Source organism: Saccoglossus kowalevskii, chromosome 2 (assembly GCF_978046115.1).
Source record: "Saccoglossus kowalevskii chromosome 2, keSacKowa6.1, whole genome shotgun sequence".
NCBI lineage: Eukaryota > Metazoa > Hemichordata > Enteropneusta > Harrimaniidae > Saccoglossus > Saccoglossus kowalevskii.
This window is the reverse complement of record NC_140642.1, coordinates 10,344,942-10,363,798: the sequence shown is the minus strand read 5'-3', so window position 1 is coordinate 10,363,798 and position 18,857 is coordinate 10,344,942. Positions and strand designations below refer to the sequence as shown.

The window sequence follows — 18,857 nt, the reverse complement described above, 5'->3', positions numbered from 1 at the left end:
TGTATGCATGTACATTTTGTATGTATGTATGTCACTTTTTTTGTTCCACCGTTATCTCAAGAACCACTAATCAAATTTTGGTGAAACTTGGTACATAGATGCTCCGGGATAATGCGCAGAGCTGATTAGGTTTTGGTAAAAATCTATGAATATTAATTACCTAATTTGCATGATAATTAGCTGATTTTTAGCTGTTCCAAGACTGTTCCACAGATATCTGAAGAACCACTCATTGGATTTTAATGAAACTTGGCACATGGATGCTCTGAACTAGTGCGCAGATTTGATTAGTTTTGGGTAAAAATCTATGAATATTAATTACCTAATTTGAATGATAATTAACTGATTTCAAGCTGTTCCATGACTGGTCCACTGATATTTGAAGAACCACTCATTGGATTTTGATGAAACTTGGCACATGGATGCTCTGAACTAATGCGCAGATTTGATTAGTTTTGGGTAAAAATCTGTTAATATTATTAATTACCTAATTTACATAATGATTAATCAATTTTTGGCTTTTCCACTGATATCTCAAGTACTAATCATAACATTTCAATAAAACTTGGTACATAGATGTCATATGACACTGCACAGACCTGATAGTTTTTAGGGTAATATCAGTACATATTAATTACCTAATTTGCATAATTAATTAAATTTCAGGTTTTGATATTTCGAGTAATAATGATCACGTTTCAATGAAACTTGGTACATAGTTACTTGAGGACTGTGCAGAGACCTAATTAGTTTTGGGAAAATATTTGTGCATATTAATCACCTTATTAGCATAATTAGTTAATTTTCAGCTTTTCACCTGATATTTCAAGTACTAATCATCACATTTCAATGAGACTTGCGACATAGATATTCTAGGACTATGCAGAGACCTGATTAATTTTGGGATAAATAATTGTGCCTATTAATTACCTAATTTGCATAATTAGTTAATTTTTTGCTGTTCTATGGCTGTTGCACTGATGTCTAAAAACCACTCATTGAATTTCAACGAAACTTTTCAAGAGTACCTGTCACATTTCAATGAACCTAGGACTATACACCATATTAGTTTTTGGTAAATATTTGTGCTTCTTAATCACCTAATTAACATAATTAATTAATACTGTATATCTCAAGTATTGATCATCACATTTGAATAAAACTTGGTACATAAATGGTCTAGGACAATAGACAGCCTGATTAATTTTGGGTTAAAATCTGTTCATATTAATTCTCTAATTAGCATAATAATTAATATTTTTTTGGTTCTAATCACATTTCAATGAAACTTGGTACATTGTGCAGACCTTATTAGTTTTACACTTAAATCTGTTCGTTACCTTATTTGCATAATTAATTTTCTGCATTTCCATCAACATCTCAAGTACAAGTAATTTTGAATTAATTTTTAATGTGTCTCCAATACTCTCAGCACACGGGAGTTCTTTCTAAGCTTTCTTTGATTTCTATATTTTATTAGTAACGTAAGTGTATTCTGAAAGATGATTGCGGTAGTGATTTGGTCATGCTGCATTTCACAATTGTTACTTAGTAGTGATTATAATAACGTACAAAAAATTAATTTGTTGAATTGTTATGAAATGCAAATAAATTCAACTTAGTTTCATTGTATGCGAATGATTCCGGTTGCATAATAAACGCTCAATGATGTATAATATCTGCCATGTTTTGACCTGGGACGGTGTTCTTCTACCTGATAGGCTGCTAATTAAGCAATCAAAACGATGAGTGATGCGAACGTGTTCAAATTACCATCAGCTCATTTAAATATGTTAATGTTATTGAACGCAACTTGGAAGAGACTTGCCGATGTTGTGGTCTGATCTTTTGGCTTGGCTTGGATTTTGATGGGAAAACGAAAGTTTGGTGTTTTCAAAAGATAAACCACAGTCTCTCTGTGGATAAACTGAGCATTTGAAGAATAATTTAACATTGTTTACAGTGATAACAGCTCAGTGTTGAAACAACACTTACCCATTCAAACGGATACTTATGTTTTGACCTTTGTGTGTCAATGTGTGCGCGCTTCCGGACCTGTATCCTAGACATGCCAATCACAATCAAACTTCACACATACATCATACATAATATTATACATATGCACATCAATTTGTTTCATGACCTAATTCAAGGTGGTCGAATGGTTGCCATTTTTGTGCTAAAAAATCATCAAAATCAAGGATTTCTGGCATTCCAGAACTGGATCTTGGGATTTATGGATGGATTTTGTTCAAACTAGGTACATACATTAGAGATTATGGGTTCCTGATGCACATCATTTTATTTTTCAGATCGGATGCAAAATGGCTGACTGGCAATTATTTTGTTTAAATGAATGCGCTGCTAGACAAGTACAAGACAAGTACTCGTTTGACGATCAGATATAAGATGTCAATCATTTTAATGTTAACAAATCATCATAATCAAGCATCATCTTCTTGATCCATACTTCTAACATGTTTATCTTCCAACTATATTACTATAAACAAAACTATACATGTATATCTTAAATTTGATAACTAATGGTAACTGTGCCATGCATGGCTTAATTAGTCCCCGTTCGGACGCAGTCCAAAAACGGGGACTTATGTTTTGACCTCCGTGCGTCTGTGCGTGCATCCGGACCTGTATCTTAGAAATGCCTGGACCAATCACAATCAAACTTCACACATACATCATACATGATATTATACATATGCACATCAATTTGTTTCACGATCTGATTCAAGATGGCCAAATGGCGGCCAATTTTGTTCTAAAAATCATCAAAATCAAGCATTTCGGCTGTTTACAGATAGATTTTGTTCAAACTTGGTATATACATGTACGTTGGACATTATAGGACCTTGATGCACATCAATTTGTTTTCAGATAAGATTCAAAATGGCTGACTGGCAGCCATTTTCTTTTAATAAATGTGGTTCTAGTGCCATATCTCTGACTTGCTGTGACTGATTATGTTCAAATTTCAAATATTTATTATACATCATGTCATAGATATACAGATGTATTGGTTTGATGATCCTATTAAAAACGGCCGAATGGTAGACATTTTTGTGCTAAAAATCATCAAAATCAAGCATTTCTTTGCTGTTTATGGATGGATTTTGTTCAAACTTGGTATATACATTTGACATTATAGAACCTTGATGCACATCATTTTGTTTTTCAGATAAGATTCAAAATGGCCGACTGGTGGCCATTTTGTTTTAATGAATGTGATTCTAGTGCCATATCTCTGACTTGCTATGACTGACTTTTTTAAAATTTCAAATATTCATATACATCATGTCATAGATATACAGATATATTGGTTTGACAATCCTATTAAAAATGGCCAAATGGTGGCCATTTTTGTGCTAAAAAAATCATCAAATGTCAAACATTTCTGGCATTTATGGATGGATTTTGTTCAAACTTGGTACATTTTGTATTAATGAATGGGCTTCTAGAGCCATATCTCTGACATGTTTTGACTGACTATGTTTAATTTTTAAATATTTATTTTACATGTATTCAAAATGGCTGATTTTGTTTTAAAAATGCTGTTCCAGAGCAATATCTCTCCATACTCGTTTGACGATCAGATACAAATGTCAATCATTTAAATGTTAAACAATTATCATAATCATATTCCTGACATGTTTATATTCCAGCTATATTACTATAAACAAAACTATATATCTTTAATTCAATAACAAACGGGAACTGTTCTATGCATGGCTTGTTGTTTTGTTATTTTTTATATCAAAAAATAATATTTTTTTACTGTTTAAAAGTGACAAATTTTAAAAGGCAGGTAATTGTAAATAGATTTATACATTTTTACTGGTTGTTATTTTTATTGATAATAGGTATTTATATAATTATATTTATTTTTATGCTGGTTATTATTTCTCTTTATACTATAGGTGAACTGTATTTAGCATTTGTGACAAGTACCAAAGCCCATGCTAAAATTAGGTATGAATTGTTAATAACTGATTTGCTGGGGGGAGGGGGGGGGGGGTTAAGGAGATTCAAAATTCTTTTTGTTTGGTCTTGCAGTGACATCACCATCTGTTTATCATCAACTACAGACATCCAACATACATGTTCCTACATGTTTTCATGTTCACACCTGTGTTCAGTATTTTTCACCATTGTTTTTTCCCCAACTGGTGTTTTCTATATTCTCATAGTACGAATGGAGACCAATATTGGATTAACAATGTCCTTTTTTGCTTTCAATGGTACCAATGGTTTTGTTACTACTAATCAAAAAATGTTTCAAGTAAATCAGGCTTTCGGAATAAACAACATACAATGTCTTGAAAATCTTTTACCAAGTACAATTATTACATATGTACAAACTGAAAAATCATTACAGAGATGAACAACCACATAATATTTTATCTTTGAAATTATTGCTCTGTATTCATATAGGATTCCAGCATTTGTGGCTGACTGAAACTCTAGCAGTTGGAAGACATTGTTTCCATCACAAATCCATGAAATTGAAATGAATGAATGAATGAATGAATGAATGAACATGCCTGCAATATCCATTCCACTAAAATTAAACCTATATACTGATTATTTTATCAACATGTGAAGGAAACTTTGCAAGTACATTCAATTTGAGGTTGTTCAAGGGTATTTCAACCAATTAAATAGGGCGGAAATTGTATCATAATATTTTTTTTCAAATGGGCTGTTTAATTATATATTCAGAAATAAGCTCTAGTGATTTTTATTCTGTACAAATTATTGTTTTAGAGAAAATTGTGTGACAAAAAAGTGGGCATTTTTTGGCACAATTTACATCCATATAAAGGCATTATTTCATGGAAAATATTCATGAAAATTGGATTCCCCTTCTTATAGCAACATACTATTTTTAGTATGGGTTGACTGGACCTGTTGTTGTCCCAAACCTTGCTATTCATAACACAGCTACCTAAAATATACAAAATACTTTTAGGGAATTTTTTGTCATTTTTAGTCAAAAATGATTCTTTCAACAACTGCTTGTCAGATTGCATTGAAATTTGGCATGAATGTTCTTGACATGGACTAGATTCTGACTTACTAATTTCATGAGACCATATACAAGGTTTTTTTTTTTTTGCTCATTCTTGCATATTTTTTACTTCTTCACATTGTGTTGGGTTCTGAACTACATTGTACCTATTTTTTTTAAAATGCTGAATTTCAGGTCAAGGTCATTAATTCAATGATTATATATTTGCTGCATATTTTTCCTGGCTGGCCATGATCTCTATTTCTTTAAACTAGTAATACTACAATGACCAGTTTCTTTTATGGTGTCAAACTTTATCAACATCACTCCACCCTACGTTTCCAACTCACAGTTAACAATTACAGGGGAGCTCTTTCAGCTGTAAGCTGCTTGTTTTACTCAAAATCACTGAATAATATTTTGACATATAACAAGATCTTTTTCCCATATGAACTAATGTTAAATGGTTCAAACATCGCTGTTTTTATGGTTTTTAGCCATTTGTTACACAAAAAGTTGCTCCTTAACTGTACGTTTTTATGCAAGTTTTGTCAGAAACAACATAAAATAAAACCATATTGTAAAAGTGTTTAAATCTGAATATCCATTTTAATGCTCTCAAATGACCTCATCTATTTCCCTATTTTAATCTATTTTAAATTTCTTGTTACTATTATTGGGATTTAATGTCTTTCCAACTTATGTAATTCAGATCAATAAAGAGTGATGAAGCTACATGTTTGGATGGAGTGCATGCATTTATTACATACAAGGATGTACCAGGCAGTAATAGTACTGGTGTAGCAGTTTATGATGAAGAAGTTTTTGCATCAGAAAAAGTGAGTTATCAATGTGTGTGTGTATGTATGTATGGGTGTGTATGTGTGTAGATAATGCTCATAGTTTTTGTGTCCATATTGCCCTCTAGTGTACACATTTTGATTTGTCATCCTTCTTTTTGATCTACTGGTAAAGGCTGCCTCAGTGACGAATAACACGCTCAATTAGGTCTCTGTAGTATGTATAAATGTAAACATTGAAGTATATGGGTAATGTGTATGTCCTCATTCAAGTGTACAAAGTCCTCGTTCAAACAAAGTCCGAAAACCGGGACTTATAATTCGGTCTCCGTCCGTCCGTGCGTCTGTACATCCGTGCGTCCGTCCGGACTCATATCTCAGAATCCCTTGGACCGATTCCATTCATTCTTTGCATGTGCCTAGTACTTTATGTGGGACATATGCACATCAGTGATTATACATGTTAGGATACATGTCCACGATTGGATCAAAGATGGTTGACTGGCAGGCATCTTGTTTTGGTTTATTTATGCGGTATCTTGGACGTGCTCTGTCAGTTTTCATTCAAATTTGGCACATACATGTACTTTATACATGTTATGATGCATGTCCATGACAATTTGTTTCAAAATCTGGTCAATGATGGCCGATTGACAGCCATCTGACTTTTTGGCCTTACTACTATATTTCCACAATTTATGTACCATTTTCATTTGTATTTGGCATATACATCATACATATCAGTGTATTTCATAATCAGATCAAAGATGGCCGAATAACGGCTGTTTTTATTTTTGGCCATATTTCTACTACACGGAACACATGTTTTGATGTAAATAAACAATCTGTATATGCCACTTGGAACTCAAGTTTCAAGGACACGCTCGTGACAACCCCTCCGCTTTAATATGACAAGCACAAAGAGAACTTTCAAAACTTTAACGAAGACTGTGTCATTTTCAATGACTTGTTATTTGAAGATTTATTTCTCTTTTTCTTATTTATTATGAAATGTCAAAATGGTTTTAATTCTTTTCACAAATTACATTGAAAGGATGATAGTTAGTGAGTTCCTAATAATGTTTCTTTAATTAGAGGTTGAGTCAAGTTAACAGACCATGTTCTTGGTTCATGGTGTGGTTGTTGAAGAGCATGCACATAATTTTGTATCAGTCGGCATTGTTCAGGTTGGTCCACACTGTCAGAGATAAAATCCAGGTTCTAGATTTCATGAAGAGAATCTGTGCAGTCCCTCAGGCTTTAAAAGGGCTGTGGTTGTCACGCCATGCATGTGCGTCATTTGTGTTGATAAACATTTGTTTAAATTCCCACAATCAAGTGCAGTCTTCTAATGAAAATTATGAGTTTTGACATGGGTGGGTGCAACATGCACTAATTACCGTCGGTGACTCCTTCAACACCTTCCAATCACCAAAGAAATTACCTAGTTAAAGCTTGGTAAAGTTTTAGTTTGTACTTGTTAGTTTGTGTGTCAGTCAAAGTCACCATCTTTGTTCATACAAGTCCCATATTTCACACGTGAGTGTTGCAACGACCACCACCCTTTAAGCATAGCAGAGTTCACTATGAAGGTACAGCAGGTAATGAAGATCTCTATAGAGGGCACTGCACTAGCACTGTCAACTGAGTACACTTTCGGTGAACTTACATGAATTGAATTTTCTGGGATAGGGCGCTATGTATAATTCATAAAAACAAAAGTATCATACAGATATACAACAGTAACTTCAGTGTTGGACGTTGGTGGCAGTATAGTCATTTATAATGGCAACATCAACCTGCCTGACTGGCATCACACCATCTGCCTGACTGGCATCGCACCTCCTGCCTGACTGGCATCGCACCACCTGCCTGACTGGCATCACACCATCTGCCTGACTGTCATCACACCACCTGCCTGACTGGCATCACACCAACTGCCTGACTGGCAGCACGCCACCTGCCTGACTGGCATCACATCACCTGCCTAACTGGCATTGCATCACCTGCCTGACTGGCATCGCACCACCTGCCTAACTGGCATCGCATCACCTGCCTGACTGGCATCGCACCACCTGCCTGTCTGGCATCGCATCACCTGCCTGACTGGCATCGCATCACATCACCTGCCTGACTGGCATCGCACCACCTGCCTAACTGGCATTGCATCACCTGCCTGACTGGCATCACATCACATCACCTGCCTGACTGGCATCGCACCACCTGCCTGACTGGCATCGCACCACCTGCCTGACTGGCATCGCACCACCTGCCTGCCTGGCATCGCACCACCTGCCTGCCTGGCATCGCACCACCTGCCTGCCTGCCTGGCATCGCACCACCTGCCTAACTGGCATCGCACCACCTGCCTAACTGGCATCACATCACCTGCCTAACTGGCATCACATCACCTGCCTGACTGGCATCGCATCACCTGCTTGACTGGCATCGCATCACATCACCTGCCTGACTCGCATCGCACCACCTGCCTGACTCGCATCGCATCACACCACCTGCCTGACTGGCATCACACCACATGCCTGCCTGGAATCACACCACATGCCTGCCTGGCATCGGACTACCTGCCTGCCTGGCATTGGACTACCTGCCTAACTGGCATCGGACTACCTGCCTAACTGGCATCACATCACCTGCCTGACTGGCATTGCTACACCTGCCTGACTGGCATCGCACTAACTGGCATCGCATCACTTGCCTGACTGGCATCGCATCACATCACCTGCCTGACTGGCATTGCACTACCTGCCTAACTGGCATTGCATCACCTGCCTGACTGGCATCGCATCACATCACCTGCCTGACTGGCATCGCATCACATCACCTGCCTGACTGGCATCGCATCACATCACCTGCCTGACTGCATCGCATCACATCACCTGCCTGACTGCATCGCATCACCTGCCTAACTGGCATCGCATCACCTGCCTAACTGGCATCGCATCACCTGCCTAACTGGCATCGCATCACCTGCCTAACTGGCATCGCTTCACCTGCCTGACTGGCATTACACCACCTGCCGAACTGGCATCACACCACCTGCCTAACTGGCATCGCATCACATCACCTGCTTGACTGGCATCGCACCACCTGCCGAACTGGCATCGCATCACCTGCCTGACTGACATCACACCAACTGCCTGACTGGCATCACACCACTTGCCTGACTGGCATCACACCACCTGCCTGACTGGCATCTCACCACCTGGCTGCCTGACTGGCATCTCACCACCTGGCTGCCTGACTGTCATCTCACCACCTGGCTGCCTGACTGTCATCTCACCACCTGGCTGCCTGACTGTCATCACACCACCTGCCTGACTGGCATCTCACCACCTGGCTGCCTGACTGGCATCTCACCACCTGGCTGCCTGACTGGCATCTCACCACCTGCCTGACTGACTGTCATCACACCACCTGCCTGACTGACATCACACCAACTGCCTGACTGGCATCGCACCACCTGCCTAACTGGCATCGCATCACCTGCCTGACTGGCATTGCACCACCTGCCTAACTGGCATCGCATCACTTGCCTGACTGGCATTGCACCACCTGCCTAACTGGCATCGCATCACCTGCCTGACTGGCATAACGTCACATTACCTGCCTGACTGGCATCACGTCACATTACCTGCCTGCCTGGCATCGCACCACCTGCCTGCCTGGCATCGCACCACCTGCCTGCCTGGCATCGCACCACCTGCCTGCCTGGCATCGCACCACCTGCCTGCCTGGCATCGCACCACCTGCCTAACTGGCATTGCATCACCTGCCTGACTGGCATCGCACTAACTGGCATCGCATCACCTGCCTGACTGGCATCGCACTAACTGGCATCGCATCACCTGCCTGACTGGCATTACACCACCTGCCGAACTGGCATTGCATCACCTGCCTAACTGGCATCGCATCACCCGCCTGACTGGCATCACACCACCTGCCAAACTGGCATCGCATCACATCACCTGCCTGACTGGCATCGCACTAACTGGCATCGCATCACCTGCCTGACTGGCATCGCACTAACTGGCATCACATCACCTGCCTGACTGGCATTACACCACCTGCCGAACTGGCATTGCATCACCTGCCTAACTGGCATCGCATCACCCGCCTGACTGGCATCACACCACCTGCCAAACTGGCATCGCATCACATCACCTGCCTGACTGGCATCGCACCACATCACCTGTCTGACTGGCATCGCACCACCTGCCTAACTGGCATCGCATCACCTGCCTGACTGGCATCGCATCACACACCACCTGCCTGACTGGCATCGCATCACATCTCCTGCCTCATAACATTTATCTTTATTTGCAGTATTTCTATTCAATTTTTGTATTGTACTTCAAATGAACACCAACCACAAAAATATCATATTGTAACCAAATTTTAAACTCTTAAACTTGAATCAGTTATATGAGGATGCAATGGAAATAAGGATTAAAAATGTTATTATTATTATTATTATTATTATCAGCACCAATTCAATCAGTTCATATATCCATTTGAAATATGCAAGATGTAACTGAAATACATGTGCACTGTGGGAAACTGGACATGATGTAAATATATAATAACTATTTAAATTCTAGGTAGTATGTGTGGGTCAAATAATTGGTGCTATAGTGGCTGATGATAAGGCTATTGCTCAGAGAGCTGCTAAACAAGTTATTGTGCATTATGATGAACTTGATCCTATTATCACAATTGAGGTAAGATATTTGAAATGTGATATTAATTCCACAATACATTGTCGTAGTGCTGTGTAAATTATTTGTTAAAAGTTTATAAAAAAGTCAATTTAAAATGATTTTGCTTAATGCATTTGCTCAGTTGAATATGTCATTTTTTGTAATACTTACATATGTATACTATATGTGGTTTGTTTAGAAGATGTGTGACTATGTGTCTGTGACGAACAGGGTTGTGTGCATTGCTGAAGTGTGTGTATGACAAACAGAGTGGTGAGCATTGCTGAACTGTGTGTCTCTGAGGAACAGAGGGTCATGTGCATTGCTGAACTGTGTGTATGCGGAATATGGTGGTGTGCATTGCTGAACTGTGTGTATGAGGAACATGGTGGTGTGCATTGCTGAACTGTGTGTATGAGGAACATGGTGGTGTGCATTGCTGAACTGTGTGTCTGAGGAACAGGGTGGTGTGCATTGCTGAACTGTGTGTCTAAGGAACAGGGTGGTATGCATTGCTGAACTGTGTGTATGAGGAACATGGGGTGTTGTGCATTGCTGAACTGTGTGTCTCTGAGGAACAGAGGATGTTGTGCATTGCTGAACTGTGTGTATGAGAAACAGGATGCTGTGCATTGCTCAACTGTGTGTCTGAGGAACAGAGGGTGGCGTGCATTGCTTAACTTTGTGTCTCTGAGTAACACAGTGATGTGCATTGCTGAACTTTTTATCTGTCACAAACAGGGTGGTGTGTATTGCTGAACTGTGTCTGAGGAACAGGGTGGTGTGCATTACTGAACTGTGTGTCTGAGGAATAGAATGGCATGCATTGCTTAACTTTGTGTCTCTGAGAAACAGAGGGTGATGTGCATTGCTAAACAGTGTGTCTGAGGAACAGGGTGGTTTGCATTGCTGAACTGTGTGTATGACAAACAGGGTGGTGTGCATTGCTGAACTGTGTGTCTGACAAACAGGGTGGTGTGCATTGCTGAACTGTATGTATGAAGAACAGAGGGTGGTGTGCATTGCTGAACTGTATGTATGAAGAACAGAGGTTGGTGTGCATTGCTGAACTGTGTGTCTGACAAACAGAGGGTGGTGTGCATTGCTGAACTGTGTGTATGACGAACATGGTGGTGTGCATTGCTGAACTGTGTGTATGACGAACATGGTGGTGTGCATTGCTGAACTGTGTGTCTGAGGAACAGGGTGGTTTGCATTGCTGAACTGTGTCTGAGGAACAGGGTGATGTGCATTCCTGAACTTTTTATCTGTGACAAACAAAGTGGTGTGCATTGCTGAACTGTGTGTATGAGGAACAGAGGGTGGTGTACATTGCTGAACTATGTGTCTGACAAACAGAGGGTGGTGTGCATTGCTGAACTGTGTGTATGACGAACATGGTGGTGTGCATTGCTGAACTGTGTGTATGACGAACATGGTGGTGTGCATTGCTGAACTGTGTCTCTGAGGAACAGGATGCTGTGCATTGCTGAACTGTGTGTATGATGAACATGGTGGTGTGCATTGCTGAACTGTGTGTCTGAGGAACAGGGTGGTGTGCATTGCTGAACTGTGTGTATGATGAACATGGTGGTGTGCATTGCCGAACTGTGTCTCTGAGGAACAGAGGATGGTGTGCATTGCTCAACTGTGTGTCTGAGGAACAGAGGGTGGTGTACATTTCTGAACTGTGTGTCTGACAAACAGAGGGTGGTGTACATTGCTGAACTGTGTATGAGGAACAGAGGGTGGTGTGTATTGCTGAACTGTGTGTATGAGGAATAGGGTGGTGTGCATTGCTGAACTGTGTGTCTGAGGAATAGGGTGGTGTGCATTGCTGAACTATGTGTCTGAGGAATAGGGTGGTGTGCATTGCTGAACTGTGTGTCTGAAGAACATGGTGGTGTGCATTGCTGAACTATGTGTCTGAGGAATAGGGTGGTGTGCATTGCTGAACTGTGTGTATGAGGAACAGAAGATGGTGTGCATTGCTGAACTGTGTGTCTGAGGAACAGGGTGGTTTGCATTGCTGAACTGTGTCTGAGGAATAGGATGATGTGCATTCCTGAACTTTTTATCTGTGACAAACAAAGTGGTGTGCATTGCTGAACTGTGTGTATGAGGAACAGAGGGTGGTATACATTGCTGAACTGTGTGTATGAGGAACAAGGTGGTGTGCATTGTTGAACTGTTTGTCTGAGGAACAAGGTGGTGTGCATTGCTGAACTGTGTGTATGAGGAACAGGGTGCTGTGCATTGCTGAACTGTGTGTATGAGGAACAGAGGGTGCTGTGCATTGCTGAACTGTTTGTCTGAGGATCAAGGTGGTGTGCATTACTGAACTGTGTGTGTCTGACGAACAGGGGATGGTGTGCATTGCTGAACTGTGTGTATGAGGAACAGAGGTGGTGTGCATTGCTGAACTGTGTGTATGACGAACGGAGGGTGGTGCGCATTGCTGAACTGTGTTTGACAAACAGGGTGGTGTGCATTGCTGAACTGTGTGTCTGAGGAACAAGGTGGTGTGCATTGCTGAAATGTGTGTGTCTGACGAACAGAGGATGGTGTGCATTACTGAACTGTGTGTATGAAGAACAGAGGGTGGTGTACATTGCTGAACTGTGTGTGTCTGACGAACAGAGGGTGGTGGGCATTACTGAACTGTGTGTATATAACAACCTTTATTGATATCGTATCCCTTCTGGGATCTAGATTAGAATACAATAAGGATATAAGGAACAATAAAATACATAAGTAATAATAATAATAAAAAAGAAATAAATAGTAATACTGTGAAAATATTATTATATAAATATTTTTTGGTGTTATTTTGAGGCAGCTGGTAAATTGCTTTTCATGAAATTCTCTCTTTTAGTGAAACAGTCGCTGATAAACTTGGCAATTGCTTGGACGGTTTCAGAATTTTTGTTATTGAGAAGTGCTTTCAGATTATCGGATAAGTTTACGTTTTCAAACAAAGCATCTCTTTCAAATTTGTACAGGTTACAATTGAAGAGAAAGTGTTCTTCATCTTCAATTTCATTGGAGTCACAGACAGGGCATGTTCTATTTGAGATATCTATGTTGTGATATCGCCCAACTTCAATCTGAAGTATGTGGGCACTTATCCTCAGTTTAGTTATTGATGATCTGTGGATGGGGTTTTTAATAATTTCAAGGTATTTTTCAAGTGCAAAATCAGTTTTCAGCTGTCTGTAGGTACGAAGTTTATTTTTGTGATTAGTGCCTTTATTGTCATTATGCATTGTTTCTGTGCAGTGTTTCTCAAACATATTTTTTAGTTTTTTTTGTAGCTAATGGGATAATACAGTTTTTTTCGCAAACATCACTAATTTCTAAAAGGTTCAGTAATTTTTTTATGCCTGTGGTCCAATTACTGACGTTTTCTTTGTCCAAATTGGTGCCAAGTTTGTAGGCCTCAGAGATCAGAGTGTTTTCATCCATATGTTTTATTTTCAGTGTGTATGACGAACAGAGGGTGGTGTACATTGCTGAAGTGTGTGTGTCTGAGGAACAGAGGGTGGTGTGCATTACTGAACTGTGTGTATGACGAACAGAGGGTGGTGTGCATTGCTGAACTGTGTGTCTGACAAACAGGATGGTGTGCATTGCTGAACCGTGTGTATGAGGAACAGAGATTGGTGTGCATTGCTGAACTGTGTGTGTCTGAGGAACAGAGGGTGGTGTGCATTACTGAACTGTGTGTATGAGGAACAGAGGGTGGTGTACATTGCTGAACTGTGTGTCTGACAAACAGGGTGGTGTGCATTGCTGAACTGTGTATGAGGAACAGAGGGTGGTGTGTATTGCTGAACTGTGTGTATGAGGAACAGAGGATGGTGTGCATTACTGAACTGTGTGTGTCTGACGAACAGGGGGTGGTGTGCATTGCTGAACTGTGTGTATGAGGAACAGAGGGTGGTGTGCATTGTTGAACTATGTGTATGAGGAACAGAGGGTGGTGTGCATTGTTGAACTGTGTGTATGAGGAACAAAGGGTGGTGTGTATTGCTGAACTGTGTGTCTGAGGAACAGAGGGTGGTGTGCATTGCTGAACTGTGTGTATGAGGAACAGAAGATGTTGTGCATTGCTGAACTGTGTGTCTGAGGAACAGAGGGTGGTGTGCATTGCTGAAGTGTGTGTCTGAGGAATAGGGTGGTGTGCATTGCTGAACTGTTTGTCTGAGAATCAAGGTGGTGTGCATTACTGAACTGTGTGTGTCTGACGAACAGGGGGTGGTGTGCATTGCTGAACTGTGTGTACGAGGAACAGAGGGTGGTGTGCATTGTTGAACTGTGTGTATGAGGAACAGAGGGTGGTGTGTATTGCTGAACTGTGTGTCTGAGGAACAGAGGGTGGTGTGCATTGCTGAACTATGTGTATGAGGAACAGAGGGTGGTGTGCATTGCTGAACTGTATGTACGAGGAACAGAAGATGATGTGCATTGCTGAACTGTGTGTCTGAAGAACAGAGGGTGGTGTGCATTGCTGAAGTGTGTGTCTGAGGAACATGGTGGTGTGCATTGCTGAACTGTGTGTATGAGGAACAGAGGGTGGTGTGCATTGTTGAACTGTGTGTGTCTGACGAACAGAGGGTGGTGTGCATTGCTGAATTGTGTCTAAGGAACAAGGTGGTGTGCATTGCTGAACTGTGTGTATGAGAAACAGGGTGCTGTGCATTGCTGATCTGTGTGTATGAGGAACAGAGGGTGCTGTGCATTGCTGAACTGTGTGTGTCTGACGAACAGGGGGTGGTGTGCATTGCTGAACTGTGTGTATGAGGAACAGAGGGTGGTGTGCATTGTTGAACTGTGTGTATGAGGAACAGAGGGTGGTGTGCATTGTTGAACTGTGTGTATGAGGAACAAAGGGTGGTGTGCATTGCTGAACTGTGTGTCTGAGGAACAGAGGGTGGTGTGCATTGCTGAACTGTGTGTATGAGGAACAGAGGGTGGTGTGCATTGCTGAACTGTGTGTATGAGGAACAGAAGATGGTGTGCATTGCTGAACTGTGTGTCTGAGGAACAGAGGGTGGTGTGCATTGCTGAAGTGTGTGTCTGAGGAATGGGGTGGTGTGCATTGCTGAACTGTGTGTCTGAGGAACATGGTGGTGTGCATTGCTGAACTATGTGTCTGAGGAATAGGGTGGTGTGCATTGCTGAACTGTGTGTATGAGGAACAGAAGATGGTGTGCATTGCTGAACCGTGTGTATGAGGAACAGAGATTGGTGTGCATTGCTGAACTGTGTGTGTCTGACGAACAGAGGGTGGTGTGCATTACTGAACTGTGTGTATGAGGAACAGAGGGTGGTGTACATTGCTGAACTGTGTGTCTGACAAACAGGGTGGTGTGCATTGCTGAACTGTGTATGAGGAACAGAGGGTGGTGTGTATTGCTGAACTGTGTGTATGAGGAACAGAGGATGGTGTGCATTACTGAACTGTGTGTGTCTGACGAACAGGGGGTGGTGTGCATTGCTGAACTGTGTGTATGAGGAACAGAGGGTGGTGTGCGTTGTTGAACTATGTGTATGAGGAACAGAGGGTGGTGTGCATTGTTGAACTGTGTGTATGAGGAACAAAGGGTGGTGTGTATTGCTGAACTGTGTGTCTGAGGAACAGAGGGTGGTGTGCATTGCTGAACTGTGTGTATGAGGAACAGAAGATGGTGTGCATTGCTGAACTGTGTGTCTGAGGAACAGAGGGTGGTGTGCATTGCTGAAGTGTGTGTCTGAGGAATAGGGTGGTGTGCATTGCTGAACTGTTTGTCTGAGAATCAAGGTGGTGTGCATTACTGAACTGTGTGTGTCTGACGAACAGGGGGTGGTGTGCATTGCTGAACTGTGTGTATGAGGAACAGAGGGTGGTGTGCATTGTTGAACTGTGTGTATGAGGAACAGAGGGTGGTGTGTATTGCTGAACTGTGTGTCTGAGGAACAGAGGGTGGTGTGCATTGCTGAACTATGTGTATGAGGAACAGAGGGTGGTGTGCATTGCTGAACTGTATGTACGAGGAACAGAAGATGGTGTGCATTGCTGAACTGTGTGTCTGAAGAACAGAGGGTGGTGTGCATTGCTGAAGTGTGTGTCTGAGGAACATGGTGGTGTGCATTGCTGAACTGTGTGTATGAGGAACAGAGGGTGGTGTGCATTGTTGAACTGTGTGTGTCTGACGAACAGAGGGTGGTGTGCATTGCTGAACTGTGTCTAAGGAACAAGGTGGTGTGCATTGCTGAACTGTGTGTATGAGAAACAGGGTGCTGTGCATTGCTGATCTGTGTGTATGAGGAACAGAGGGTGCTGTGCATTGCTGAACTGTGTGTGTCTGACGAACAGGGGGTGGTGTGCATTGCTGAACTGTGTGTATGAGGAACAGAGGGTGGTGTGCATTGTTGAACTGTGTGTATGAGGAACAGAGGGTGGTGTGCATTGTTGAACTGTGTGTATGAGGAACAAAGGGTGGTGTGCATTGCTGAACTGTGTGTCTGAGGAACAGAGGGTGGTGTGCATTGCTGAAATGTGTGTATGAGGAACAGAGGGTGGTGTGCATTGCTGAACTGTGTGTATGAGGAACAGAAGATGGTGTGCATTGCTGAACTGTGTGTCTGAGGAACAGAGGGTGGTGTGCATTGCTGAAGTGTGTGTCTGAGGAATGGGGTGGTGTGCATTGCTGAACTGTGTGTCTGAGGAATAGGGTGGTGTGCATTGCTGAACTGTGTGTATGAGGAACAGAAGATGGTGTGCATTGCTGAACTGTGTGTCTGAGGAACAGAGGGTGGTGTGCATTGCTGAAGTGTGTGTCTGAGGAATAGGGTGGTGTGCATTGCTGAACTGTTTGTCTGAGAATCAAGGTGGTGTGCATTACTGAACTGTGTGTGTCTGACGAACAGGGGGTGGTGTGCATTGCTGAACTGTGTGTACGAGGAACAGAGGGTGGTGTGCATTGTTGAACTGTGTGTATGAGGAACAGAGGGTGGTGTGTATTGCTGAACTGTGTGTCTGAGGAACAGAGGGTGGTGTGCATTGCTGAACTATGTGTATGAGGAACAGAGGGTGGTGTGCATTGCTGAACTGTATGTACGAGGAACAGAAGATGATGTGCATTGCTGAACTGTGTGTCTGAAGAACAGAGGGTGGTGTGCATTGCTGAAGTGTGTGTCTGAGGAACATGGTGGTGTGCATTGCTGAACTGTGTGTATGAGGAACAGAGGGTGGTGTGCATTGTTGAACTGTGTGTGTCTGACGAACAGAGGGTGGTGTGCATTGCTGAACTGTGTCTAAGGAACAAGGTGGTGTGCATTGCTGAACTGTGTGTATGAGAAACAGGGTGCTGTGCATTGCTGATCTGTGTGTATGAGGAACAGAGGGTGCTGTGCATTGCTGAACTGTGTGTGTCTGACGAACAGGGGGTGGTGTGCATTGCTGAACTGTGTGTATGAGGAACAGAGGGTGGTGTGCATTGTTGAACTGTGTGTATGAGGAACAGAGGGTGGTGTGCATTGTTGAACTGTGTGTATGAGGAACAAAGGGTGGTGTGCATTGCTGAACTGTGTGTCTGAGGAACAGAGGGTGGTGTGCATTGCTGAACTGTGTGTATGAGGAACAGAGGGTGGTGTGCATTGCTGAACTGTGTGTATGAGGAACAGAAGATGGTGTGCATTGCTGAACTGTGTGTCTGAGGAACAGAGGGTGGTGTGCATTGCTGAAGTGTGTGTCTGAGGAATGGGGTGGTGTGCATTGCTGAACTGTGTGTCTGAGGAACATGGTGGTGTGCATTGCTGAACTATGTGTCTGAGGAATAGGGTGGTGTGCATTGCTGAACTGTGTGTATGAGGAACAGAAGATGGTGTGCATTGCTGAACCGTGTGTATGAGGAACAGAGATTGGTGTGCATTGCTGAACTGTGTGTGTCTGACGAACAGAGGGTGGTGTGCATTACTGAACTGTGTGTATGAGGAACAGAGGGTGGTGTACATTGCTGAACTGTGTGTCTGACAAACAGGGTGGTGTGCATTGCTGAACTGTGTATGAGGAACAGAGGGTGGTGTGTATTGCTGAACTGTGTGTATGAGGAACAGAGGATGGTGTGCATTACTGAACTGTGTGTGTCTGACGAACAGGGGGTGGTGTGCATTGCTGAACTGTGTGTATGAGGAACAGAGGGTGGTGTGCGTTGTTGAACTATGTGTATGAGGAACAGAGGGTGGTGTGCATTGTTGAACTGTGTGTATGAGGAACAAAGGGTGGTGTGTATTGCTGAACTGTGTGTCTGAGGAACAGAGGGTGGTGTGCAT

General features: G+C 42.2%; 1 protein-coding gene across 2 annotated transcripts in view; it reads left to right on the top strand.

Annotated features, from left to right (window-relative positions):
• Positions 1-18,857, top strand: part of LOC100374711 (xanthine dehydrogenase/oxidase-like) — a 67,454-nt gene that overhangs the window by 25,216 nt on the left and 23,381 nt on the right. For both annotated transcript variants that reach the window (XM_085491015.1, XM_078010634.2), the window contains exons 17-19: positions 3,933-3,984; positions 5,736-5,862; positions 10,443-10,562. In XM_085491015.1, the coding sequence (XP_085347141.1) occupies positions 3,933-3,984; positions 5,736-5,862; positions 10,443-10,562 (299 nt within the window). The remainder of the gene's footprint in view (positions 1-3,932; positions 3,985-5,735; positions 5,863-10,442; positions 10,563-18,857) is intronic.